Source organism: Cyrtonyx montezumae, unplaced genomic scaffold (genome assembly GCF_038088225.1).
Source record: "Cyrtonyx montezumae isolate F1298 unplaced genomic scaffold, pur_monq_1.0 scaffold_67, whole genome shotgun sequence".
NCBI classification, from domain to species: Eukaryota; Metazoa; Chordata; class Aves; order Galliformes; family Odontophoridae; genus Cyrtonyx; species Cyrtonyx montezumae.
The window spans coordinates 318692-344440 of record NW_027072075.1 but is presented as its reverse complement, the minus strand read 5'-3'; the positions used below and the strand labels follow the sequence as shown (position 1 = coordinate 344440).

General features: G+C 58.8%; 3 protein-coding genes across 4 annotated transcripts; 2 read left to right on the top strand and 1 right to left on the bottom strand.

The window, feature by feature from the left end:
* Positions 1 to 307: 307 nt before the first annotated feature.
* LIG1 (DNA ligase 1) lies at positions 308 to 6551 on the bottom strand. Its single transcript, XM_065750207.1, has 23 exons — positions 6494 to 6551; positions 6352 to 6393; positions 6160 to 6235; positions 5371 to 5582; positions 5194 to 5280; positions 4692 to 4748; positions 4004 to 4176; positions 3765 to 3931; positions 3613 to 3689; positions 3430 to 3521; positions 3256 to 3355; positions 2702 to 2787; positions 2508 to 2623; positions 2337 to 2432; positions 2121 to 2231; positions 1969 to 2040; positions 1759 to 1903; positions 1603 to 1685; positions 1369 to 1521; positions 1204 to 1257; positions 974 to 1117; positions 808 to 900; positions 308 to 739 (listed from the first exon to the last, which is right to left on the bottom strand). Exons 1-23 carry the CDS (start codon positions 6508 to 6510, stop codon positions 662 to 664), a joined length of 2331 nt encoding a protein of 776 aa, XP_065606279.1. The 5' UTR covers positions 6511 to 6551; the 3' UTR covers positions 308 to 661.
* A 1419-nt stretch (positions 6552 to 7970) lies between these two features.
* Positions 7971 to 13049, top strand: ZNF628 (zinc finger protein 628). Of its 2 annotated transcripts, XM_065750195.1 has the most exons (4): positions 7971 to 8043; positions 9108 to 11403; positions 11776 to 11865; positions 12436 to 13049. In XM_065750195.1, the coding sequence occupies exons 2-4, from the start codon at positions 9118 to 9120 to the stop codon at positions 12862 to 12864; spliced, it is 2805 nt and encodes a 934-aa protein (XP_065606267.1). In that variant the 5' UTR covers positions 7971 to 8043; positions 9108 to 9117; the 3' UTR covers positions 12865 to 13049. The 2 variants fall into 2 exon arrangements, with proteins under 2 accessions (XP_065606267.1, XP_065606266.1); XM_065750194.1 differs by having other exon boundaries at positions 11776 to 13049.
* Positions 13050 to 16687: 3638 nt separating this feature from the next.
* LOC136057464 (soluble scavenger receptor cysteine-rich domain-containing protein SSC5D-like) lies at positions 16688 to 25199 on the top strand. The gene is made up of 8 exons (XM_065750191.1): positions 16688 to 17364; positions 17437 to 17502; positions 18331 to 18645; positions 19101 to 19271; positions 19555 to 19869; positions 20123 to 21148; positions 23895 to 24098; positions 24901 to 25199. Exons 1-8 carry the CDS (start codon positions 17154 to 17156, stop codon positions 25197 to 25199), a joined length of 2607 nt encoding a protein of 868 aa, XP_065606263.1. The 5' UTR covers positions 16688 to 17153.
* The last annotated feature ends 550 nt before the right edge of the window (positions 25200 to 25749 follow it).

The window sequence follows — 25749 nt, the reverse complement described above, 5'->3', positions numbered from 1 at the left end:
CCACACTCCTTCCTGGAGAACACATTTCCTGCTCTCCTCCCACTTCCTCCAATTTTCCCTCTGGGATGCCAAGCATGGCTTGTGCTGGGAAAGCAATGACCCATGGAGGTGCATGATGCCCTCCTTCACCCCATAGGGCTACACAGTCCCACAGGGCACCCTATGGAGGAGTACAGCCCCAGCTGGGATCAATGGGGCAGGCACAGGCATGGCCCCACCCAAACCCTCTCCAAACTCACAGCATTCCTGTGCCTTGCTGGAGTTCCACCCCATGACCACAGCTCCACCCAGGACAAAGGGTAGACAGTTTATTGGGGAGTGGACACGTGAGCACCTGTAGGGATGAGGCAGAAAGGACTGGGAACTCCATGCCATAGGTGACATTGGATATGGGGTGGGGGCATACAATGGATGGTTATCACATCCTAGCACCACAGGGGGGCACATGGGGACCCTGGATGTGAGGCAGGGGTTGACAACAGATGGAAGGTAGCAAGGGCTTGGGGACACTGGGAAATAGGGGAAAAATGGGTGTGGGGTGGACTGAAAGGATGGAGGTTGACAATGTCCTGGGGTCCCCATGCCATAGGGGAACACAAGGGGATACTTGCTATAAGTCCCCAGACAGCACTGCCCATGTCCCTGTCCCCGTAGGGTGCCATCAATAGAACTCCTCGTCGCCTTTCTCTGCCTGCTGCTGGTTCTGGATCTGCTGCTGCTTCTTGTAGAGCTCAGCCACCTGCGGAGGAAACAGGTGTGGGATCCCCCTCCCTGCTTTGTGTCCCCTCCCTGCTCCCAGCCTGTCACCTGTATGCTGCTGGTGGCCTCCTCAGGTTTCTTGTCCCCGCGCACACGCAGGAACCGTGGGAAGCGCAGCGAGATTCCCTTGTCTTCATCCACCTTGACAGAACATTGTAGTCAAAGTGCCACCAAGGACACGTGTCCCCTCTCCACATCCCTCTGTCACACTCACCAGCCCCACAGCTGCCCTATAGACAGGGGAAATGGAGAGGTCTCCACATTTCACCTCCCAGACCTGCACGGCCGCCAGCCAACGGTCGGGGGCCACTGCACTGTCCCAGCGGTAATAGGGACGTGGTTGAGTCAACACGTGTTCCTGGAGGGGACAACATCATCAGATGGCCCAAATTGTCACCAAATGGCCCAAGTTGTCCCCAGGGTGCTACAGCTTCAGCACTTCACCTTGAGGAAGTTATAGTGTTTCTCCAAGCTCTCCTCGGTGAAACCAGTGCCTATCTGCAGTGGGACAACAGTTAGGGACAGCCCCCAGCAGTGTCCCCAAGCCCGCAGGTGCTTCAGGATGGTCACCAATGGTGTCTCCAAGCCTGTAGGTGGCCCCTGTGGTACCTTGCAGATGCTCTGGTACTCCTCACTCTCATCGTCATAGCAGGCCAGCAGGAAGCCTCCATACATGCCTGCACGCTTGCCCTTGCCTAGGTAGGCACCTATGACAACGAGGTCCAGCGTGTCCCCAAGGCCATCCAGGTAGTCCTTCTTCAGCTGTTGAGACAAGCAGGGGATTGGGAACATGGGCAAATCCACACGGGGGGGGACAGAGAGACAACAGGCTCCAGTGCTCACCTTCAGCCACTTGTGGGACCGCTTAGCAATCTCATAAGTGGCCTCCACCTCCAGTGTCTTCACCATGAGGCCCTCGCAGGAGGCTGAGGACAACCTGCGGTCACCCAAGGATGGGGACGTAGTAGGGAGTGGCACTCACTTGGTGGTATTGCTTACCCTTGATGGCTTTGTCGAGGAAATCAGAGACCTCATCAGCACTGCAGGTGTCCATCGAGGTGGCAAAGAGGAATTCACCCTCCACTTCCTCAAATGACTGTCGTAACAACCGACGTCGCATGGCCAAGGGCTCCCGCACCAGTGGCTGTTGGGGACACAGTGTCATCCCATCTGGGGACAAGATGTCAACCCTCTGGGGCATGCACTCACCTCCCCATTGAGGTACAGCAGATCAAAGGCATAGACACACACTTGCACCTTAATGGCAGCAGCATCCACATCCTGCAAGCAGCATGAGACACAGTGAGGGCATCACTGCACCGTCCAGCTGCCGTCCCTCACGTCCCCAAGCCTGCTCTCACCTTCCTCTTCCTCGTCATCAGCACCTGGAAGGGCTGCAGCTGCTTGGTGACCTTGTCCCAAGCCACCGCTTCCGCATCCAGGATGCACGAGCGCACGCCAGGCTTCAGCATCTTTGAGGCGATTCCAGAGCTCAGCACTGCATCATCACCTCTGTCCCCATGTCCCACATGTTTCCCTTGGTACCCTCACACTCCCCCTTGAAGACCCCAACTTGCCTTGGGGATGCGCTGGACGAGGTCAGGGTACTTGGTGGTTGTGTTCTCCTGGTTGCGGCTGTAGATGAAGACAGCCCCGCTCTCCAGGACGTGGATCTAGGAGTGGACACCGAGGTGACACAAAGGTGACAAAAGGGTGAAGGGTACCCTGTGACACCCCCAAAACTCTACCTGAGTTCGTTCTCCATCGTATTTGTACTCGCAGGTGAAAGCAGCCTCCTCAAAGCGCTTCAGCAGCTCGCTGACGCAGCGGGCAGGTTGGGCCAGCATGGGCTTCAAGGGAACACCTGGGGACAAAAGGGGACACAGTGATGGTGATGGGGACAGGATGAGGCCGGGACCACCCGCCTCAGGCCCCACGGTACCTGGAGTGATGCCACAGTGCTTGGGGAGCTGCTCCAGGCCGTGCTCCAGCAGCACTGGGACGATGGCGGCGTAGTCTGGCAGCTCGCTGTGGGAACAAGGGGACAGACACAGTGTCACTCTCTGTTCCCATGTCACCAAGACTTGGCCCTAATGAGCTCACAGGGTGGTTATTAAACCCAGGAGGGTTCAGTGGGCTGGTAACATCACCCAGCAGCACCCACAAGAAGCAGAGACTCCATAAAATTAAAAGGTACCAAGGGGGACACTAAGGGACACCCAAAACAAGGGCCCCAGAAGAATCAAGAGGGAGCCTATGGAGAAAGGGATGTAAAGGCGACTCAGAGGGACAAAAGGAGACCTACAAGGATGACGGGACAAAAGGGGACCACAAGGAACAGGAACCCCAAAAGAACCAAAGGGGACTCCAGGTGACACAACAGGATGAAAACTCCAAGATAACAGCCTACTCAAAGAGCGGGGACCCCAAATAAACAAAGACAACCCAGGGAACCTAAGAGGGAACCTATGGGAACCCATGGAGGACAGGCCTCACCAGAAAGTCTGCTTGAGGATGCGGCTCTGCTCCTCCAACCAAGTTTTGCGGGCGTCAGGTGCCATGCTCTGCCCAGCATCCACCACAGCCAGCGGCCACTCTGCCACACGACACAGCCCCAGGGTCACCACCCCAGTATCCCCACACCTTCCCCAGCATCCTCACAGCTCTCACCTTGCCATGGTGGGGTGAGAGCAACGGCGTGTGCCAGCGCAGTGAGCACTGACTGCTCAGCCAGCCCAATGCGCAGCTTCCCACTGAGCGATCTGGAATAGGGGACACCAAAGGACACCAGTGTCGCTATGAGGTCAGTACAAGGCGATCCCACAGCTCCCCAGTGGCCCTTCTTGTCCTCACCGGACAAGGTATCGAGCCTCCGAGTGTCGGCAGGCAACGAACAGCCCCTTAATGATGTCAATCTTCTTGCTGGAAGACTGTAAAAACCAAAGCAATGTTAGCAAAGCAGGGAGGTGACAGACAAGTGCCACACTCACAGTCCCCAAACTCACCGCGCTGCCCGACATGGCAGCCATCTCCCGCAGCTTGCCAAGGACACCGCTGGCACTCAGCGGGGCCGGCGGCACCACCGTGCGTTGAGTGCAGCGACTACTTTCGGCCACCAACCCCAAGTCCCCTTTGTCCTGAGCTTCACTGCGGATCTGAGCCAGTTGACGGCCTGTGGGGGTGTCAATGCCATCGTCAGAGCCAACGCCATCATCAACGCCGTGGGGAAGACCCCAGGTCTTACCAGTGGCCTGGGCGAGGGCACGGGTGAGCAGGGTCTCGCCGATGCCCAGCTCCAGCCCCTCAGAGGCAGCACCGGGACGGTTGAGGCACAGAAGAAGGCAGGGGAGCAGCTCGGAGGGGGACAGGGCCACCACGGAGCGCAGGAAATTGGTGAGGATCTCAATGATCTTCAGCCTAGAGTGGAGGTTGGGGGGTGGGGAAAGCAAAGCTCAAAAGTTTGGGGTAAAGGTTGGAGACAGAGGGGAAACTGAGTTGTCTCCATGAACCCCAAATCTTTGTAGTTTGGAGGAGGAGTGGAGAATGCGTCATGTCCCCCAGCCTAAAATTATCAGGGTTTGGAGGAGAGGTGAAATGGGGTCATTCTTCCCCATCTAAAAATCACTGTGGGTCAGGCACTGGGGTTAGGGGGAGATGAGGTCATTCTCCAACCTAAAATCATTGGGGTTTGGGGTAGTGCAGAGATGAGATCATATCCCCCAGCTCAAGATTACTGGGCTTTGGTGTAGGGGGGAGCTGAGGTTGTTGCCTCAACCCTAAATTATTAGGGCTTGGGGTAGAGGGGGGATTAAGATCATCCCACATATCCAAAATCACTGGGGTCTTGTGTGTGGGGTCAGTGTTGGGGTTTGGGGAAAGATGGGGCTGTGCCTTCCCAGAAAAAAAAAAAACCTAAAAAAGTGAGGTCTTACCGGGCTGAGGCTTCTTCAATGTGCTCAAAGGTGCGAGCCACTGCCAAGTAGGGGACACTGAGAGGGAGAGGGTGACATCTCCAGAGCCACCCCAACACCCACATCCTGTCTTCCCATCACCCATCACGACACCAATGTCCTCATGTCCCCCATCACACCCCCCCATGAACCAGCCCAGTGTCCCCACGACCCAATGTTCCCCCCACCACCACACATCCCACCCTGTGACCCTTCATCCCCCATGACCCCCCCCAAGTCCCCCAGCACCCACCACGTCCTCCTATCTCCCTCCTCAACCCACCCCATGTTCCCCGATAACCTCATTTCCCACCCCATGTCCCAGTGTTATGCACTCCAGTGTCCCCCATAACCTCCCACGATCCCACATCTCCCATCACCCCACATCCTGACCTGTGACCCCAACACCCCCTCCCCCCCCACACCATGACCCACATCACGTCCTCCACCATTCCCGTTCAGGGTCCTCTCCCAAAGTCCCCACCTGTGCCCACGCCCCCAGCACGCATCCTGCACTGGGTGGTAGCCGCTCCTACTGGGGTCATACTGGGACGGCTCCACTGGTATATGGCTGCAGGGACACAGATGGGGGGGGGGGTGGGACACACAGTGGTGGCACCACCAGGGACCCCTGTGTCATCCCCCCAGCACTGTCACCCACCTGTTGGGGGCTGGAGCTTTGGGGACAGGGGGAGGTCCCCTGTCCTGGTCGCCAGGTGACTGACGGCAGCGCTTGGATGCAGGGGCACCGTCCCTGTCCCCATCACTGTCTCCATTCCTGTCCCCTAGCTGCTGAGGGGAGAGGGGACAGCAGGAGGCACAAGGGGATGTGGGGGGCACAGGGGTGGAGCTGCTGCCAGGGGATGGGGCATCCTGGGGGCAAATATGGAGGGTTAAAGGGGGACAGTGATAGGGCTGGGAGGGGACAGGGACCACCAGTATAGGACTGGGAGGCACTGGAATGGGGCTGAGGTGGGGCTGGGAGATATTGGGATAGGACTGGGAGATACTAGGATGACAAAAGAAGGACCATGGCTGGATTGGGAGGCACTGGAATGGGACTGGGAGGAACCAGGGTGGAAATGGAAACAACAGGGTAGAGCAGGGGTGTACTGGGATGGGACAGGGACCAATAGTATAGGACTAGAGGTGCGGGGACCAGTGGGATACTGGGAGATACTGGAGTGACAAAGCAGGACAGAGGCTGGACTGGGAAAGACCGTGGTGCATCACATGGTCACTAGGAGATGATGGGATGGGACTGGGAGATACTGGGGTGACAAAGCAGGACCATGGCTGGACTGGGAGAGCAATGGGGCAGGACTGGGAGACACAGGGATGGGGCTGAAGCGGGACTGGGAACGAACAGGGTGGCACTGGGTGACAGAGTAGGACTGGGGCCAGACTGAGAGGCAATGGGAGGTACTGGGCATGCACTGGGAGATCTCACCACGCTCCCATCGGGGTCCTGACGTTCCTGGGGGGGCTCTTCGGGGGTGCTCCGCTCCAGCTTCTGCGCATGCGCACTAGGAGGGGAGACGGCTCAGAGCCGGGGTGAGCGGGGTGGGGGGGGAGCAGCACCCCGATCCCCCCCCTCCAAAAATAACTTCCCGGTCCCGCAGCCCATCCCCGTTCCACTCACGGGACGGCGACATGTGCAGCCCTGGGAGGGGCGAAGAAAGACCTGGGGGAGGGGAGGGAGAGAAACAAAGAAAGGGGATGTCAATACGGGGATGGGGGGGGAGGGGGGGAAGGGGGGGGGGTCCCCGTGTCGCGCTGCTCACGTGATCCGCCGCTGCATCGTTCCGCCGCCGTTTTCGCGGGGAAAAAACGGAGTGGGTGACGTCACTGCCGGCGGCCGGAAGTTGGGGGCGGGGAGAGGCGCGGGGGGTGACGGGAAGTGTAGTTCGCTTCCCGCGGCCGCGCTCGGCGGAGTCCCACAGTGCGCGCGCGCGTGCACCGGCATTAACGATCCATACGGACCATAGAGACCCACTGGGACCCACAGGTCAGTTCCAGTGCTCCATCACCTGCACTGTGAAGAACAGACTCATAGCAAGCCATGGAGACCCTCTGGGAACCAAAGAGATCCATTGGGACTCATAGGGCAGTTCTAGTGCTCCATCACCTGCACTGTGAACAACAAACCCATAGCAAATCATAGAGACCCATAGGGCAGTTCCAGTGCTCTGTCACCTGCACTATGAAGAACAGACTCATAGCAACTCATAGGGACCCATAGAGATTCACAAGGACCATAGAGATCCATTGGGACCCATAGAGACCCATTGAGACTCATAGGGCAGTTCCAGAGCTCCGTCATCTGCACTGTGAACAACAAACCCATAGCAACTCACAGAGATCCATAAAGACCCATAGGACCTGTAAGGACCCATAGAAACCCATTGGGAACCACAGAGACCCATTGGGCAGTTCCAGTGCTCCATCACCTGCACTGTGAATTAGTTCCCATACACATTTGTCCGGAACTTCCTATGCTTCTGTTTATGGCCATTCCCCCTCATCCTATCACCATGCAATGCAGAGAAGAGTCCGGCCTTGTCCCTTTGCCTCCCCCACCATAGAAATTTATAGACGTGGATCAGATCCCCTCTGAGTCTTCTTTTCTTAAGGATGAACAGCCCCAGGTCTCTCACCCTTTCCTCATAAGGTGTTCCACATCCTTAATCAGCTTTGTAGCCCTCTGCTGGACTCTTTCAAGGAGATCCCAGTCCTTTTGTACCAGGGAACCCAGAACTGGACACGCAACTCCAGGTGAGGCCTCACCAGAGCAGAGTAGAGGGGGAGGATCACCTCCCTCAATCTGCTGGCCACAAACCCTTTAATGCATCCCAGGATCCCATTGGCCTTCTTGTCCACCAGAGCACACTGCTCACGGCCAACATGGTCACCCAGGTCCCTCTCCTCAGAGCTCCGGAATAGCACCGGACTCAGCACCGACCGCTGAGGAAACACCGCTGAACACCGGGAAGACACGGAGCGCCAAAAACCCGACGGCGTCGCGCAGTGATGACGTCGCGGCGCGGTGACGTCGCGGCGAGATGACGTCACCCGCATCCTCCCTCCCTTCAGACGCCAAGATGGCGGCGAGGCGGACTCCATTTCCCAGGCGGCCCCACGCGGCGGCCGCGCCCAATGGCGTTGCGAGGAGGGGGCGCGCCGAGGCCGTGCGCGGCCGACGCCGTGCGCGCCGCCGCCGGGGGCGGGCGCGGGCGTCGGGGCCGCCGGGAGGGCCGGAGCGGGGTCGGGCCCGAGCGGGAGGGGCCGGGCCAGACCGGGCCGGGCCGTGGAGCCGCGGGCCCTCCCCGCCCAGGTGAGCGGCGGCGCGGGGGAAGAGGGCCGGGCCGGGCCGGGCTGCGGCGGCGGAGCCTGCGCCCGAGGGGGCGGGGCGTTAAAGGGCTCGCGGCCGTGCGTGTGTGGGGAGGGCCGGGTTCTGCGCTGCGCTGTGGCCACGCCCCCTGTGCTGTTGCCACTCCCACACTCGGCTGGACACGCCCCGTGGGCCCTGGCACCGTCCTTTGGGCTCCGTCCATTCAGACCCAGGCTTTGACCTCGCCCTGGGTCCTGTCCCCATCCCTTGTCATCCATCCCAGGCCCTGACCTTGTCCCCATTCCCCAGGGTCCATCCGTGTAGCCCAGTTGGGCCCCGGCCATGTCCCCTGGGTTCCTTTCTTCTGTTGAGATTAGGCCTTGTCCCCATCCCCAGCCTCCTTGTGTCGGTTCTCATGGCCATGCTCTGTCTGTTTCCATTACGCTGGGGTCCTGTCCCCAGTCCCTTAACCATGACCTTGTTCCCATATGCCAGAGGCAGTCCCTGTAGCCCAAACAGACCCTGTCCCCATTGCCTGCGCTTCATCCTTCTATCAGGACTGGTCTTGTCCCTGGCCACATTACCTTGAGGTCCAATCCTGCATTCCTTTTCCTACCCTCTCTGTCCTGTCCCCCTCTCCTGGGCTTAATTCCCTGTCTCCTTCTACCAGGTTCATGGTTGTGCCCACCCCACACTATTACCTAGGGTCCCTCCTGTGTCCATTTGTGCCTCCCTTCCCCCTTCCCTGGGTCCTGTCCACATTCCCTGACCTCCATCTTTCCTTTGGGCCTGTCTTCCCCGGGGGGGGGTCTTTCCCTGAGTCCTGCCACCAGCCCTATTCCTTTGGGGTCTGCAACACCACCCTGTGGATCCCCATCTCTTGGAGTCAGTCCCCATCCCCTGCTTCTTGTGCCCATCCTTCCCTGTATCCTTTTCCTATTTGCTGGGCTCTGTCCTTCAATCAGGACTGTGCCTGTTGCCCTGGGGTCCTCTCCCTGGTCCTGTCCCTGGGTTCAACCCTTGTCTCATTTATGTGCATGTCCCCATCACACCCTGTGTCCCTGCAGGGCAGCAGCTATGGTGGGTGCTCAGCAGCTGGAGCTTGCTGCGGGCCGGGCAGCACCAAGCACCGGGGAACACCCCTATGAGTGCTTGGAGTGCGGCAAAGCCTTCAGATGGTCCTCACGCCTCGTCCACCACCAGCGCACCCACACAGGTGAACGGCCCTACAAGTGCTCCGAGTGCCCCAAAGCCTTCAAGGGCTCCTCAGCACTGCTCTACCACCAGCGCAGCCACACGGGTGAGCGGCCCTACAAATGCTCCGAGTGTCCCAAAGCCTTCAAGCGCTCCTCACTGCTGCAGATCCACCAGAGCGTGCACACGGGGCTGCGTGCCTTCAAGTGTGCGCTCTGCGGGCTGGCCTTCAAGTGGTCCTCACACTACCAGTACCACCTACGGCAGCATACGGGTGAGCGGCCCTACAAATGCACCTCCTGCCCCAAAGCCTTCAAGAACTCCTCCAGCCTCCGCCGCCACCGCCACATCCACACGGGTGAGCGTCCCTACGTCTGCACCGCCTGCGGCAAGGCCTTCACCCAGTCCACCAACCTCCGCCAACACCAGCGCACCCACACGGGCGAGCGGCCCTACGCCTGTTCCCATTGCTCCAAGACCTTCACCCATTCCTCCAACCTCCTCCTCCATCAGCGAACCCACTCCAGCACTCGGTCCCACAAGTGCCCGGCTTGCCCCAAAGCCTTTGTCTCGGATGCCTGCTTGCAGAAGCATCTGCAGAGCCATGCCGCCTCCCCATTGTCCTCATCCCCGCTGTCCCCGTCCCAGCTGTCCCCACCACCGCTGCTCCTGGGGGCGGTGGAGATGCTGTGGAAGTGCTCTGAGTGCCACCTGGCTTTCCCCAGCCAGGAGCAGCTGCTAGGCCACCAACGCGGCCACCCACAGCCAGCAACAGCGGGGGACATCACCGCAACAGCCACCCATCGCTGCCCCACCTGTGGCAAGACCTTCAAGAACAGCTCAGGGCTGGCACGACACAGGCACAGCCACAGTGCTGAACGGCCCTACAAGTGCTCACAGTGCCACAGGAGCTTTGGGCAGCTGGCCGGGCTGCTGGGCCACCAGCGCGGTCACTCGGCGGAAACACCACATCCCCCTCCGGCAACCCCAACCCCGACAGCGTTGGAGCGTCCCTACCAATGCACCGAGTGCGGCAAAGCCTTCAAGGGCTCCTCGGGTTTGCGTTACCACATGCGGGACCACACAGGCGAGCGGCCCTACAAGTGCTCCGAGTGTCCCAAGGCCTTCAAGCGCTCCTCGCTGCTCGCCATCCACCAGCGGGTGCACACGGGGCTGCGCGCCTTCAAGTGTGCCGAGTGCGGCCTCACCTTCAAGTGGTCCTCGCACTACCAGTACCACCTGCGGCTGCACACTGGCGAGCGGCCCTACGCCTGTCCCGACTGCCCCAAGGCCTTCAAGAACACCTCCTGCCTCCGCCGCCACCGGCAGCTGCACACAGGCGAGCGGCCCCACGCCTGCCCCATCTGTGGCAAGGCCTTCACCCAGACCTCCAACCTCCGCCAACACCAACGCACCCACACGGGTGAGCGGCCCTACGCCTGTTCCCACTGCGGCAAAACCTTTACCCATTCCTCCAACCTTCAGCTCCACCAACGCACCCACTCCAGTGCCCGGCCCCACCAGTGTCCCCTGTGCCCCAAAGCCTTCGTCATGGCCTCCTACCTCCAGCGGCACCTCCGCACCCACGCAGCCAGCCCCAAAGGGTCCCCTCGCTCTGTCCCGACACCACAGCGTGACAGCCCTGTCCTGCAGGCTGCCCTCAGCCTGGAGGTGACAGCTCCTGATGCCCACACCTTCCTGCTGCTGCAGACACCACAGGGCCTCCAGCTCATCCCCAGCCCTCCGCCAGCCCCACAGAAGCTCATCCTGCTCCCTGCAGCCCCCCAGCCACTCCCCAAACACCAAGGGGAGTCCCCAGCCCCTGGGCAGAGCCTTCTCCTTGTGCCCAGCACGGGGACCGCACTGCCCACATTGCGGCTGCAGGCAGTCACGGCTGTCCCACAGGGGACTGGGACTGGTATCCTCGTTCTGCAGGGCCTCCCCGAGCAGCCCGTGCAGCCTGCAGGCATCCCGCAGGGACAGTCCTCGGTGGAGGGGACAACTGTCAGGCTGCAGGCCAGTGAAGTGACAAATGTCCAGTTGCAGGCGCTGCCACAGCCCACAGATGTCACCAGCATTCCGCTACAAGCTACTGAGGTGACAAATGTCCAGCTGCAAGCGCTGCCACAACCCACAGATGTCACCAACATCCAGCTCCAAGCCACTGAGGTGGCAAATGTCCAGCTGCAAGCCCTGTCACAACCCGCAGATGTCACCAGCATCCAGATGCAAGCCACTGAGGTGGCAAATGTCCAGCTGCAAGCTCTTCCACAGCCCTCAGATGTCACCAACATTGAGCTGCAGGCTGCCGAGGTGACAAACGTCCATCTCCAAGCTCTCCCGCAAACCTCTGAGGTCACCAACATCCAGCTGCAAGCTGGTGAGGTGACAAATGTCCAGCTCCAAGCCTTGCCACAGCCTTTGGATGTCACCAACATCCAGCTGCAAGCTCTGCCACAGTCCACAGATGTTACCAATGTCGAGCTGCAAGCCACCGAAGTGACAAACGTTCAGCTGCAAACCGTGCCTCAGCCATCAGAGGTGACCAGCATCCAGCTCCAGGCCACCGAGGTGCCCAGCGTGCAGCTCCAGACCACGGAGGTGACCAGTGTTCAGCTGCAGGCCACTGAGGTGCCCAACATCCAGCTCCAAAACGCAGACGTAGCAAATGTCCATCTTGAGACCACGGAGGTACCCAGTGTCCATCTTGAAACCATGGAGGTGCCCAGCATCCATCTTGAGACCACAGAGGTGCCTGGTGTACATCTCCAGGCCACAGAGATGGCCAACATCCAGCTCCAAGCCACTGAGATGGCCAGCGTTCATCTCCCAGCCAACGATGTGGCCAGCACTCATCTCCAAGGCACAGAGGTGACCAGTCTCCATGCTGAGTCCACTGAGGTGCCCAACATCAATCTCCAAGCCACCAATGTGGCCGATGTCCATCTCCAAGCCACAGAGGTGACCGATGTCCAGCTCCAAACCACAGAGGTAACCAGTGTCCATCTGGAGACCTCAGAGGTGCCCAGCATCCACCTCCAAGCCACCGATATGGCCAATGTCCATCTCCAGGCCACCGAGGCACCCAGTGTTCATCTTGAGACCATGGAGGTACCTGATGTTCATCTTGAGACTGTAGAGGTACCCGAAGTCCATCTCCAGACCACTGAGGTGACCAGTGTCCAGCTGCAAGCCGTGGAGGTGCCCAACATCCAGCTCCAGACCACTGAGGTGCCCAACATCCAGCTCCAGACCCTGGAGGTGCCCCCAGTCCACTTACAGCCCCCATCAGGAGCCCAAACAGCCCCTCCACCCTCTGGGGTGCCACTGCCAGCGGGCCCAGAGTTGCTGCTGGTGCAGGGGGGCCCAGAACCAGCCATAGGGCTGGGTGTGCTGCAGACATCTGAGGGGCTTCGCAGTGTCCTGGTGCTGCGGGGTTCCGGTGACCAGTCTCCGGTACCCACCCCGACACCCCCAAAAGTCCTGGTCCTACGTGGAGAGCCTCGGCAGGGGGGAGCTAGTGAGGGTCCTGCTGTGGTGCAGCTGCTCCCTGGCTCCCCGACCCCACAGCTGCCAGCTGTCCAGGGGGTGCAGGTGCTGCCGGGGTCACAGCTAGTGCACACTTTCTGAGGGGGAACACAGACCCCACAGCCATGCCCGGGCTCACATTGCCATCCTATGGCCCCCACAGTCACCACATGGTCTCTAGAGCAACGCAGTGGCTACCCCAGGGTCACCCAGAGGCCTCCACATGGACGTCCACAGCTGCTACAACCACTATAGCCACCCCATGCTCTCTCCTAAGGATCCTATGGACACCTTACGGCCACCGCAGCCACCCCACAACATCCTATGGCTCCCTATTGGCCATCTTGTGGCCACTGCAGTCATCTCGTAGCATCTCCTGTCCATCCCATGGCCACCTCTTGGACATCTTATGGACACTGTAGCCATCCCATGGCATCTCATGGCCCTCTGTTGGCCACCTTATGGCCACTGAAGCCATCCCACAGCACCTCATGGTCAGCTCTTGGACTTCTTATGGTCCCACAGCACCTGCTGGCTAGCTTATGGCCACTGCAGTCACCCTATAGGACCCCTTGGCCAACTGTTGGCCACTATTACCACCACCAACATCCCACAGCACTTCATTACCATCTCATGCCCTCCACAGCCACCCCATAGCCACCTTGTGGCCACCCTACTGGACCCCATAGCCACTTTTTGGACATTTTATTTATGGGGGGTCCTGGGTGCTGCCCCCATTAACCACAGCACTGAGGGATCCTGGTAGGATGAGGTTTAATGCGGGGGGTGGGGGTGGGCTGGGTTAACACATGCAGCCACCCTGCAGCCCCCTGAGACCATCTCCTGGCCATCTCATGGCCACTACATCCACCTCATACCCACCTTATGGCTACCACAGCACCCCATGGCCACCCAATGGCTGTCATACCCCTCCTGTAGCAACTCATGGCCACACCATATCCATCTCATGGCTGCCACACCCACCCTATAGCCACCTTATGGTCACCAGAACACCCTACAAGACTCCACAGCCGCCTCTGGGCCACCCTTTAGCCGCTTCATGGCCACAACAGCGTGTGGACGAGCAGCACGGCGGGCCGGTGAGCAATGGGGTGCGAAAGCCGGGGGGGCCGGAACCGAGAGTGCACGGTTTCCGCCCGGACCGGATTAATAAATGGAGCGTCCTTTGCGCACTTCCTCCTTCCGACGCGGAGCGGGGGGCAGGGGAGAATAGGGCAAACCTAATTGGTCATCGCGGGGGGGCGGAGCCTTGGAGGGGGCGGGGCCATGGGGAGGCGCTTGCGCAGTAGGTGCTGTGCGGGTCTATAAATGGTGTTGGGCGGGGGAGGTGGGGGTTAATCGGACTGTGGATCCTCCCCGGGGTTGGGGAGGGGGTGGGGGGATGACGGTACGTGGTGTGGGCTGTGCAGCCCCTCAGGGGCCGGTATGGTCTTGCTGGTGCCCGGTATGGTGCATGTGACTCTCAGCGTGTTCTGACTGTTACCTGTATACCCCAGTATGGCCCCAGTATATCCCGGTCTGACCCTGCTGTCTCTCAGAATGCCTCCATTCAATACCATTATGGCCCCTAGTGCCCCCCACTATGCCTCCAGTGTCCTCTAGTAGGCTTTCAGTGTCCCCAGTATATTCCCAGTATGCCCCTGCTGTCCTGCAGGATGCCTGCAGTATGCCCCATGTCCCCCAGCATGGCCCAATGTCCCCTTGTATTTCGTCAGTATGGTCCCAGTATCCCCCAGTATGGCCCCAGTGTCCCTTAGTATGGCCCTGTATACCCCAGTGTAGTCCCAGTATACTCCCACTGCTCCCTAGAATGCCCCCAGTCTGATCTCATTGACCTCCAAAACGCCTCCAGTTTCCCCCAGTATACCTCAGTATGTCCCCAGTACGTCTCCCAGTGTCCCCCAGTATGCTCTGAGTGCTGCCCTTTCCCCCCAACACACAGTGGCTGCATACATGTGTGTGCGTGCGTGTGCCCGCTGACCCGCAATGTCTCCTGTGCACGCACACGTGCACAGCCACTCACACGCGGCCCTGACCCATGGCCACGTGCAGCCCCATCCCCCTGTCCCACCCCCCTCCCCCCCACCAGTGCCACGCGGGTGCGTGGGCGCCTGCACGTGTTAACCCAGCCCCCCCCCTCCACCACCATTAACCCTCATGCCCCCAGGACCCCTCAGTGCCTCAGTTAATGGGGGCAGCACCCAGGACCCCCTATAGCCGGACCATCCTCCCCCCTCTCCCCCAACCAGATGTCCCACAGCAGGGGTGTCCCGTTCCCCAATCTCCAGCCCCCTCCATCCCAACCCCGGGTGGGGGAAGGGGGGGGGGGAAAGCGAGCGGCTGCACTGAGTCATCCCTCGCCTCGCCGCCTCCATCCTGGCCTCCTCCATCCTGCTCCAGCACAAGCCATGGCCCCGACCCTGCTGCTGCTGCTGGGTGAGCACCCGGCTCTGCACTTGCACACGCCGCGTGGCACTTCAATGCACTGCATGGCACTGCATGGTGATGGCATGGGCTACGGCATGGGTACATCCTGGGCACGGTGCAAGGGGAGCTGAGTGCTGTGCTGTGCACGGGCACTGCTCTCAGCACTGCATGAGAACTGCAAAGATTCAGGGCAGTGGGCTCTGCATGGAGCACTGCACGGGGCAGTGGGCACTGCATGGGGTACTGCAGTAGTGCTGCAGCGGGACAGCAGGCAGTGCAGTGGGCACTGGGAAGTGCTGGGTGCTGGGCACTGGGCTGTGGGTACTGGGAAGGCTATGGGGGAACTGGGCACTGGGAAGGGAACTGAACACTGGGAAGGGAAATGGGTGATGGGTATGGGGCTCTGGGCACTGCTCATGGGGCAGATGGCAGTGGTGTGTGATTGCTGGAAACTGGAAGGGTAATGGGCATTGGGCACTGCTCATGAGGAACAGAATGGGTCTGGGAATGGGACACTGATAAATAGTAGGAATCAGTCAAGGGTCAAGTGGGTAGTGGGAATGGGACACTTGAATGGCACTGGTCATGGGGCACTGGGAATGACACTGGGATTGGGACATTGGGAATGGCCCTGGGAATGAAACTGGTCATGGGACACTGGGATTGGGACACTGGGAATGGAACATTGGTCATGGAGTACTGGGAATGGAACTGGTTGTGGGACACTGGCAATAAGACACTGGGAATGGCACTGGGAATGGGACACTGGGAATGGAACATTGGTCATGGGGCACTGGGAATGGAACTGGTCATGAGACAGTGGGGATGGAACTGGTTATGTGACACTGACAGTGGGACACTGGGTATAGAACACTAGTTGTGGAGCACTAGGGATGACACTGGGATGGGGACACTGGGAATGGCACTGGGAATGGCACTGGGAATAGAACACTGGGGATGGAATTGGTCGTGAAGCGTGTGAAATGGCATTGGAAATGGAACTAGTCCTGCTAACTGGGAATGGCACTGGGATGACAGTGGTCATTGGGCACTGGGAATGGGGCGCTGGTTGCTGGTTGCTGCACTCTGGGTGCTGTGTACTGGGTAGGACCCCTGGCACTGAGCCCTTTGTGGCCCCATGGCCCCATCCTGGGGGTCTTGGAGAGGCTTGGCCGGGTGCACCCTCCCCTCACTTCCTCTCTCGGCTCCAGTGGGGCTGCTGATCTTCTCTGGCACAGGTACTGGGATAGGGCTGGGCTGAGGATCCCTGCCCCATGGCATCCCTGTCATTGACAGTGCATCCCAGTGGGTTCCAGTTGTTCCCAGTAGGCCCCAATAGGTCCCACTAGGTCCCGGTGTAGGCAAATGACCCCAGTGGGTTCCCAAGCATACAGGGGTCCTAGCAGGTCCCAGTGAGTCCCAGTAGGTCCCAGTGAGTCCCAGAATGCCCCAGAGCACACAGTGGTCCCAGCAGATCCCAGTGGGTTCCAGTAATCCCAGCGAGTCCCAGGGCATGCAGAAGGACCCAGCAGTTCCCAATAGATCCCAGCTGGTCCTAACAGATCCCAGAGCATGTGGGGGTCCCAGAAATTCCCAGAGGGTCCCAACAATTCTCAGGGGGTCCCAGTTGGACCCAGAGCATGCGAGGATCCCAGGAGTTCCCAGAAAGTCCCAACAGTTCCCAGTGGGTCCCTGAGCATGCAGGGGTCCCTGTGAGCTCCACAGCATCCCACTGGGTCCCAGCAGATCTCAATGTGTCCCAGCAAGTCCCAGAGCCCACAGTGGGTGCCGGTGGGTCCTGATGGTGTCAGTAACTCCATACCCATTGGCATTTTCCAGCCCCATTCCCACTGCGCCTGGCTGGGGGTCCTGGGCGCTGCGTGGGGCGTGTGGAGCTGCTGCACTCTGGGCGCTGGGGCACAATCTGCGACGACGACTGGGGCATGCCGGATGCGGCGGTGGTCTGCAGGCAGCTGGGCTGCGGGACTGCACTGGCTGCCCCATTGGGGGCCTGGTTCGGGGAAGGATCCGGCCCCATCTGGCTCAACCACGTGCGGTGCAGCGGCGATGAGCAGCGCCTTGCCCAGTGCCGGCACCGAGGGTGGCACAACCACGTCTGCGCCCACGAGGAGGACGCCAGCGTTGTGTGCTCGGGTGGGCAGCGGGCGTGGGGGTAAGGGGGGGGAGCGAAGTGGGAGCCCCACATCATGGTGTGCATCCCTACAGCTCATCCACTGCTGTCGCCTGGAACCATGGAGCCCACTGGGACTGCTGGCAGCACCCCAACGGGTGGTGAGTGTTGCACGGCCACGAGTGTTGCATGGGGTGCAGGGTGCTGGGATGGGATGGAGGTGAGATGGATCTGGCTAGGAGCATGGAAGGAGAAGGGATGGAGAGGGGTGGAAAAGGGAATTGGGAAGGGAGGGAGTGGGAAAGGAGAATAGGAAGAGCAGGGATGGAGCCAGGAAGGAGAAGGGTTGAAGATGGGATAGATCTGAGGTGGAGTGGGGATATAGTTGGAATCAAAAAGGGTAGAGAAATATGGAGAAGAGAGTGGACATAGCAAGAGAAAGGAAGGGAGGGGGAAGAGAGAAGGGAAGGAGAGGGGAGGGAAGGAGTGAGGATCAAACAGGGAGTGAGATGGGATGGACATGGAATCAAAAGAGATAGACAGAGATGGAGAGAGGATGGAGGTGGGAAAGACAGGAGCTAGGCTGTAACAAGGAAAGAACTGGGGATGGAGCCAGGTGGGAGCAAATATGGAGAGGGAATGGAGTGAGAATTGGGAGAGATGGAGAGGGGATGGATTGGAGATGGATTAGAGATGTACCGGGGATAGAGATGGGAAAGGAAGGAGGGTGGAAGAGTCTGGAATGGAGAATACATGAAGAGGAGTTGGAGTAGTGAAGAAATGGAAATGGGAATGGATAGGTGCAGGTAGGTGGACAGAGGTGCAGAGGGAAGGAGTGCAAATGCAGCAGGGATGGAGATAGGATACAGCAGGAAAGAAGCAGGAATGGAGAGGATTACAGCAGAGAGAGAGAGCTGGGACACAGGCTACATCCCCAAACCCGGCAGCGGGGTTGGTGCTGGCGGTGATGTGTGTGCCCTACTCCCCAGCCCCATACCCGCTGCGTTTGGTTGGGGGCCCCGGACGCTGTGCGGGGCGCGTGGAGCTGCTGCACACCGGGCGCTGGGGCACGGTCTGTGATGATGGCTGGGGGCTGCAGGATGCGGCCGTGGTCTGCAGGCAGCTGGGCTGTGGGGCTGCGCTGGTTGCACCTGGTGGGGCTTTTTTCGGAGAGGGCCCCGGCCCCATCTGGCTGGACAACGTGCGTTGCTGGGGGAACGAGTCGGCGTTGCTGCAGTGCCCAGCTGCACCATTGGGTGTCTCCGACTGCCACCACCGGGAGGATGCATCTGTTATTTGTGCAGGTAGATGCCCATGCAGCACGTATGCAGGCTGGTGCTCTCCTGACTTGCATGCAGTGCATGCAGAGCTGAGCAGTGTGCTCCCAGCGTGCATGTCTATAGAAATCTGCTCCTGGCACGCATGCAGTTCTATAGAGTCATGCAGGGACAGCGCAGCTTGCACACACCTCACTGTGCTCTGGGCATGCATGCAGCGTTGTAGAGAAATGCATGGTTCATGCAGCATGTATGAAGGTTCTGAGCCCATGTGGTGCTCCTGGAGCAGCGTACATGCAGCTAGTTTGCAAACTGAATGGCAACAGGATGCGCTGCAAGCAGCAGCATTAAGGTGCAGTGCAAATGCTATGTGAGCCCATGCAGAGAGCAATGACTATATGCACTGATGGGGTGAGGTGCATTCAACGGGCGGGTGTGCACAGTGCACCACCGGGCTCACACTGCTCTCCTGCCTCTCATAGATGAGCTGAGCAGGGTAGACCATATGCAGCCCGCTTCTGAGCAGCTACCCACCAGATCATTGCTGGTGTCCCCCTCTGCTGTGCCACGGGTGAGTGCCCGTCCCCTCAGCACCAGCTCCCCACAGCCTACACCAAGCAGTCGGCCCACAGTGGGGACATCATCATGGACAGGTAGGAGGAGAAAGGGTGGAGTGGGAATGGAGAAAGATGGAGCGGGGATGAGGATGGGAATGGAGTGTGGATGGAGAGAGGATGAGGGAAGGGATAGTGGGGAATGGGGAGGGGTTGGAGATGTGCAGAAGATATGTGGAGAGGGAATGGAATGGGCATGGAGAGGGGATGGAGTGGAGATACAGCACGGATGAAACAGGGAAGAAGCAGGGATGCAGCCCCCATCCCCAAACCCAGCAGCTGTGTTGGTGCTGGTGGTAATGTGGTGCCTGTCGTTCCCCAGCCCCATTCCTGCTGCGCCTGGCCGGGGGCCCTGGGCGCTGTGCGGGGCGTGTGGAGCTGCTGCATGCCGGGAGCTGGGGCACGGTCTGCGATGATGGCTGGGGGCTGCTGGATGCAGCTGTGGTCTGCAGGCAGCTGGGCTGTGGTGCTGCACGCAAAGCCCTCCGCAGCGCCCACTTCGGCCCTGGCATCGGCCCCATCTGGTTGGATGAGGTGAAGTGCAGCGGGTCGGAGGCTGCACTGTGGCACTGCCCAGCTGAGCCCTGGGGCAGGCACAACTGTGATCACCAAGAGGACGCCGCTGTTATCTGCACAGGTAGGGTGGCCCTGGTAAAAAGCAGTGGTTGTATATCTTGTATGTGTGTCATTTCTGGAGGCATAGAGTCCACAGTGCATGTCCCTGCCTGCTGGGGTCCCTTCCAGTGCTCCCAAAAACATCTCCCCAAAGCTTGTTTCAGCCTCTTGGGTGCCTGTGGGGCTGGACATCATCCCCAGGGATCACCTCATTGAAGGGAAAGTGGGCAGAAGGGCTGTGGGAAGGAGACTGAATTTCCCCTCATTGCTTTCAGAGCCTGAAAGATTGTCACCTGTGAGGACCTTCCCATCTCCCCCAGGATGGGACCCAGCCAGCACCATCCCCCAACGTCCTCTAGGACAGGTTCTAGCCACAGTCATTCCCACACATGCCCAGAGACAGAATCCAGCCACCAGTGTCACTACTACCACTGCACGATCCTCAGGAGATGATCCTGCCACCAGTGTCCCCAGCACCACCACACGATCTGTAGGACAGGGTCAAGTCAGTGCCACTTCAATCAAAACAGGGCGTGATCCCATCCGTATCATCAGGATCACCCGACTCAAAGCAGAACAGGATCCAGCCGGCATCATCCAGAGCACCAAGCCCAAGGCAGCTGGTGTCAACAGGCTGAAGGCAGGGCGGGAGCCTGGCGGCCCCACCAGATCCAAAGTGGGATGGGATCCAGCTGGCACCAACAGGTCCAAGGTGGGGCGGGATTCAGTTGGCAACAACAAGACCAAAGTGGGACTGGATCTGGTTGGCACCAACAGGTCCAAGGTGGGACGGGATTCAGTTGTCATCAACAAGACCAAAGTGAGATTGGATCTAGCTGGCATCAGCAGGTCAAAGGTGGGACGAGATTCTGCTGGCATTAACAAAGTCAAAGCAGGACAGCATCTGGTGAGCATCAACAAGACCAAAGCAGGACAGGATTCAGCTGGCACCAACAAGTCCAAGGCAGGGTGGGATCCAGTTGGCTCCATCCATGTCACCCGACCCAAAGTAGGATGGGATCGACTTGGTACCACATGGATTGCCCATCCCAAAGCAGAGCGGACTGTGGTAGGAGCCAACCAGAGCACCAAGAGTTGGGTTTTGGTGGAAACCACTCCAGACACCAAGCCCCAAGCAGGACAGGATCCAGTTGGTTCCACCAGGAGCACCCAGGGGCTGGCAGGACAGGATGCCTTTAGCACCATCCAAGGCAATATGGAACAGGAGATTACTGGTGTCACACAGAGCACCAGATCCAACACAGAGCAGGAATCATCCCCTGCCACGAGGTTCCAAGCAAGTACTGCCGAATGGAGTAACCACAGTCTGGGAGAACCAGGTCCAGGGAGTCCCGTGGGGAGCACACATCTTGCAGTAGTACCAGATCCAGAAGGAACCATGAAGAGTGCAGTTCCTACAGCAGAACAAAGTCAAGAAGGGACCTCATGGGTTTCACATCCCTCAGAAGAACTGGGTTCTGAAGGTCCCACAAGGAGCACACAACATGCAGCAGAACTAAGTCCTGAAAGTACAATATGGAGCATATATCCCACAGCAGAGCCAGCTCCAGAAGGTACCATGAAAAGCACAGTTTCCCTAACAGAACTGGACCCAGATGGTAACATGAGGAGCATGCATAATTCAGTAAAACCAGATCCTGGAGGTGCCATGAATAGCACGGATCCTTCAGCAGGACTGGATCCAGATTATATCATGGGGAGCACACATCCCACAACAGAACTAGGCCCAGATCATACCATGGGGAACACACATCCTGCAGCAGAACCAGGACCAAAAGGTACTATGAAAAGCACAGGTCCTACAGCAGAGTCAGTTCTGGAAGGGACCGTAAGGAGCACACATCCCGCAGCAGAACTGGGTCCAAATGTTACTATGTGGGATGCACATCCTTTGGCAGAACTGGGTCCAGATGTTCCCATGAGGAGCACACATCTTCCAGAAGAACTGGATCCAGGTGTTACCATGAGGAGCACACATCTTCCAGAAGAACTGGGTCCAGATGTTACCATGAGGAGCACACATCTTCCAGAAGAACTGGATCCAGGTGTTACCATGAGGAGCACACATCTTCCAGAAGAACTGGGTCCAGATGTTACCATGAGGAGCACACGTCCTGCAGCAGAACTGGGTCTGGATGTTACCACGAGGAGCACACATCCTGCAACAGAACTTGATCGAGAAGGTACTGTGTGGAGCACACATCTTCCAGAAAAACTGGGTCCAGGTATTACCATGAGGAGCACACATCCTGCAGCAGAACTGGGTTCAGATATTACAGTGGGGAGCACACATCCTATAACAGAACTGGGTCCAGATGTTACCATGAGGAGCACACATCCTGCAGCAGAACTGGGTTCAGATATTACAATGGGGAGCACGCTTACTACAGCTGAACTTGATCCAGAAAGTACTGTGTGGATCACACGTCTTTCAGAAGAACTGGGTCCAGATATTATCATGCAGAGTCCACGTTCTTCAGCAGAACTGGGTCCAGATGTTACCATGAGAAGCACACATCCTGCAGCAGAACTGGGTTCAGATATTACAATGAGGAGCACACTTGCTACAGCTGAACTTGATCCAGAAAGTACTGTGTGGATCACACGTCTTCCAGAAGAACTGGGTCCAGATATTACAATGGGGAGCACACATCCTGTAACAGAACTGGGTCCAGATGTTACCATGAGAAGCACACATCCTGCAGCAGAACTGGGTTCAGATATTACAATGGGGAGCACACATCCTGTAACAGAACTGGGTCCAGATGTTACCATGAGAAGCACACATCCTGCAGCAGAACTGGGTTCAGATATTACAATGGGGAGCACGCTTACTACAGCTGAACTTGATCCAGAAAGTACTGTGTGGATCACACGTCTTCCAGAAGAACTGAGTCCAGATATTATCATGCAGAGTCCACGTTCTTCAGCAGAACTGGGCTTGGGTGTTAGGATATGGAGTGCATATTCTTCAGCAGATATTTCCACATGGAGCACACACTCTTCAGCAGAACCAGATGTAGAAAGTACCATGAGGAGCACACGTCCTGCAGCTGAATCAGGTCTAGAAGGTACCACATGGGACATGCAGTCTTCAGCTGATTTTGATCTAGATGGTACCATGAGGAGCAAACATCCTTCAGCAGAAGCAAATCTTGAAGACACAATGGTGAGCAAACATCTTGCAGCAGAGCCAAGTCTGAGAGGTACCATGTGGAGCACTCATCCCACAGAAGAACCAGCATCAAGTGGAATCATAAGGAGAATGCTTCCCACAGCAGAATCAGGTTCAGACTACAAAGTGCTGGAGGGATGGGGTGGGTGGACAGCAGGGAGTCTGCGTGGTTGGTTGGGGAGGAGGAGTATTTGAAACAACAGAAAGGGGGAAGGAGGGAAGAATAGAAAGTTTGGAGGGAGTATGATTGAATGGATGGAAAGATGTCAAGGAAGGATAAATGGGGGAATGGATGGATGGATGGATGGATGGATGGATGGATGGATGGATGGATGGATGGATGGATGGATGGATGGATGGATGGATGGATGAAGTGGCAATGATAGGTTAGGAAGAGGAGGAAGGAATGGAGGAAGGCCAAAGCAGTGGGTTGGCTGAAGGTGGAAGTGCTTGAGAGGGAGGGGAAGAGGAAGAAGAAGGGGTGCAGGAGAGGAAGAAGAGGCAGTGGATGGCTGAGGGGTGTCAGAGGGGATTTCATGGTTTCTGTGTCCCCTCCCCAGGTGCCGGTCCAATGGGAATCTCTGCTCTGCCCACTAGAGTTCCATCACCTTCCCCATCTCTGGCCCCCACCCTGGGGCTGGCTGTCTCTCCTGCCCTTGCTGTCCAACTTAGTCCAGGCTCCAGTACCCACTCACAGCACCATACAGAGACCTCCAGTATCCAGGGACCCCCAAAACCTACCCAGTATCCTGAGATCCCCAACACTCAGGGACCCCCAGCGTCCATCCAACACCCTGCAGAGGGTCCCACTGCCTGGACAGAGCTTGTGCACTCCCAACATCCCCCTGCAGAGCCCTCTGGCTCCTGGATACCTCCAGATCCCTTCATCCAGACCCCACCAAGGAATCCCGGCTCCCAGAGCCCCCCAGCACTCACCATCCTCCCCCTAGATTCCACCAGTCCTTACATGAAAGCTACTCATTCCAAGCACCTCATGGATATCCCCAGACCCCAGAGCCTCCCAGCACCCTCTGAGGACCCCATGGAGACCCTCAGTACTCAGAGACCCCCAGTATCTGCCCAGCATCCCACAGAGACCCTCAGCACCAAGAACGCCCCAGCACTCCCTCATTATCTAGAAGAAGAGATCCTCAGCACACAGAGCCCCCCAGCACCCACCCAACATCCCATAAAGACCTTTGACAGCCAGCCCCCCACAGCATCCACTGAACAATCCATGGAGATTTTCAGCACCCAGAGGCCCCCAGCATTGTCCCAGCACTCCACAGAGCCCCCCAGCACCCAGAGCCCCCCATCAACCCTACAAAACCTCATGAAGACCTTTGGCACCCAAAATACCCCAGCATCCCTTAAGCATCCCATGAAGTTGCTCAGCACTCAGACCCCCCCAGCATCCCACCAGCACCCCAAAGAGCCCCTGAGCACCCCGACACCCCCAGGACCCCTTCAGGACCTCGCACACCCCACCAGCAACCAAATTCCCTCAGCACCTCTCCAGCATCCAGTGGAAACTTTTGGCACTCCAACTCCCCGAGCACCCCTCCGGCACCCCATGAAGTTCTTCAGCACCCGGCCCCCCCCAGCACCCACAGAGACCCTCCGCATTCATTCTGCAAGCCCTATACTGCCTGGACCCCCATGTGCAGGTAGGTCTTGGGGTTGTGGGTGAGACTTGGACCCTTGAAGTGCTGGGCTTGCACACACTGAGAACCCCAGGCTCTGGACAGAGGAGGAATGAGTGCTGGGGGGTCCCTAGCTCTGAGAGGAGTTGCCCCGGAGGGGGCAAACGTATACACATATAAAGGATTCAGGGGGTCTCCGATTCTCGCCCCACAGGTCCAGCGCAACCAGCACCGCCGATGCCAACGCTCTCTGCACTGTGGGTCCGGGGGGGTCCCTGTGTGGCCCCCGCACTGCGGGCACTGCTGTGGGAGGTGCGAGGGCTGCGGGGGCAGCTTCGGACCCTGGCTCGCAACCAGCGGAGGGGAGCTCAGCGCCTGGAGGCCATTGCCCGCCGCCTGGGCAGGCTGGCTGCCCTGGGGCAGCACCTCTTGGAGGAGCCCCCCCGGCTCCGGGGGGCTCCCGGGGGTGTGGGCATCCGAGGGGGGGCATTACACAGGAGGCAAGGGAAATAAAACTGGGCTGGTTCACCGGGGAATCTTGAGTGTTGAAGAGGGAGAGGGAGGGGAAAGGGGAGGAGGAAGAAGAAGGGAGAGTGGGAGGGGGTAGAGTGGAGGTGAGGGAGACAGAGAGGAAGAGGGGGAGGGAGAAAAGAGGGAGAAAGGAGGGAGAGTAGGACTCATCTCATCCTGGCGCCTGGTTGGCTGCTGCAGTGTTCCCCTTCCTGCTCTCAGCTTTCGATTCCTCCCCTTGCCCCCTCCTCCCCCCCCCCCCCCCTTCCTTAACCCCCTTGTTAAAAGGGTGGCCCCAGGGGCTGGGGAGGCCCAGCTGACAGCATGGGGTGGCTGCCTGGCCTTGGACTGTGCCTGGGTGAGGACTAGGGTTTGGGGGAGCACATGTGGGTGTGCAGAGGTGGGGGTAAATGGAAATCGTAAACATGGAGGCACAAAAGAGGGGCACAGAGGTGGAGGCACATGGGGAGCCAGAGCTGGGGTGCATGGTGAGCAGAGCTGAGGGAAATGGAGGGTGGAGGGGGGGGGGCGGGGGGAGGGCACAGATCTAGAA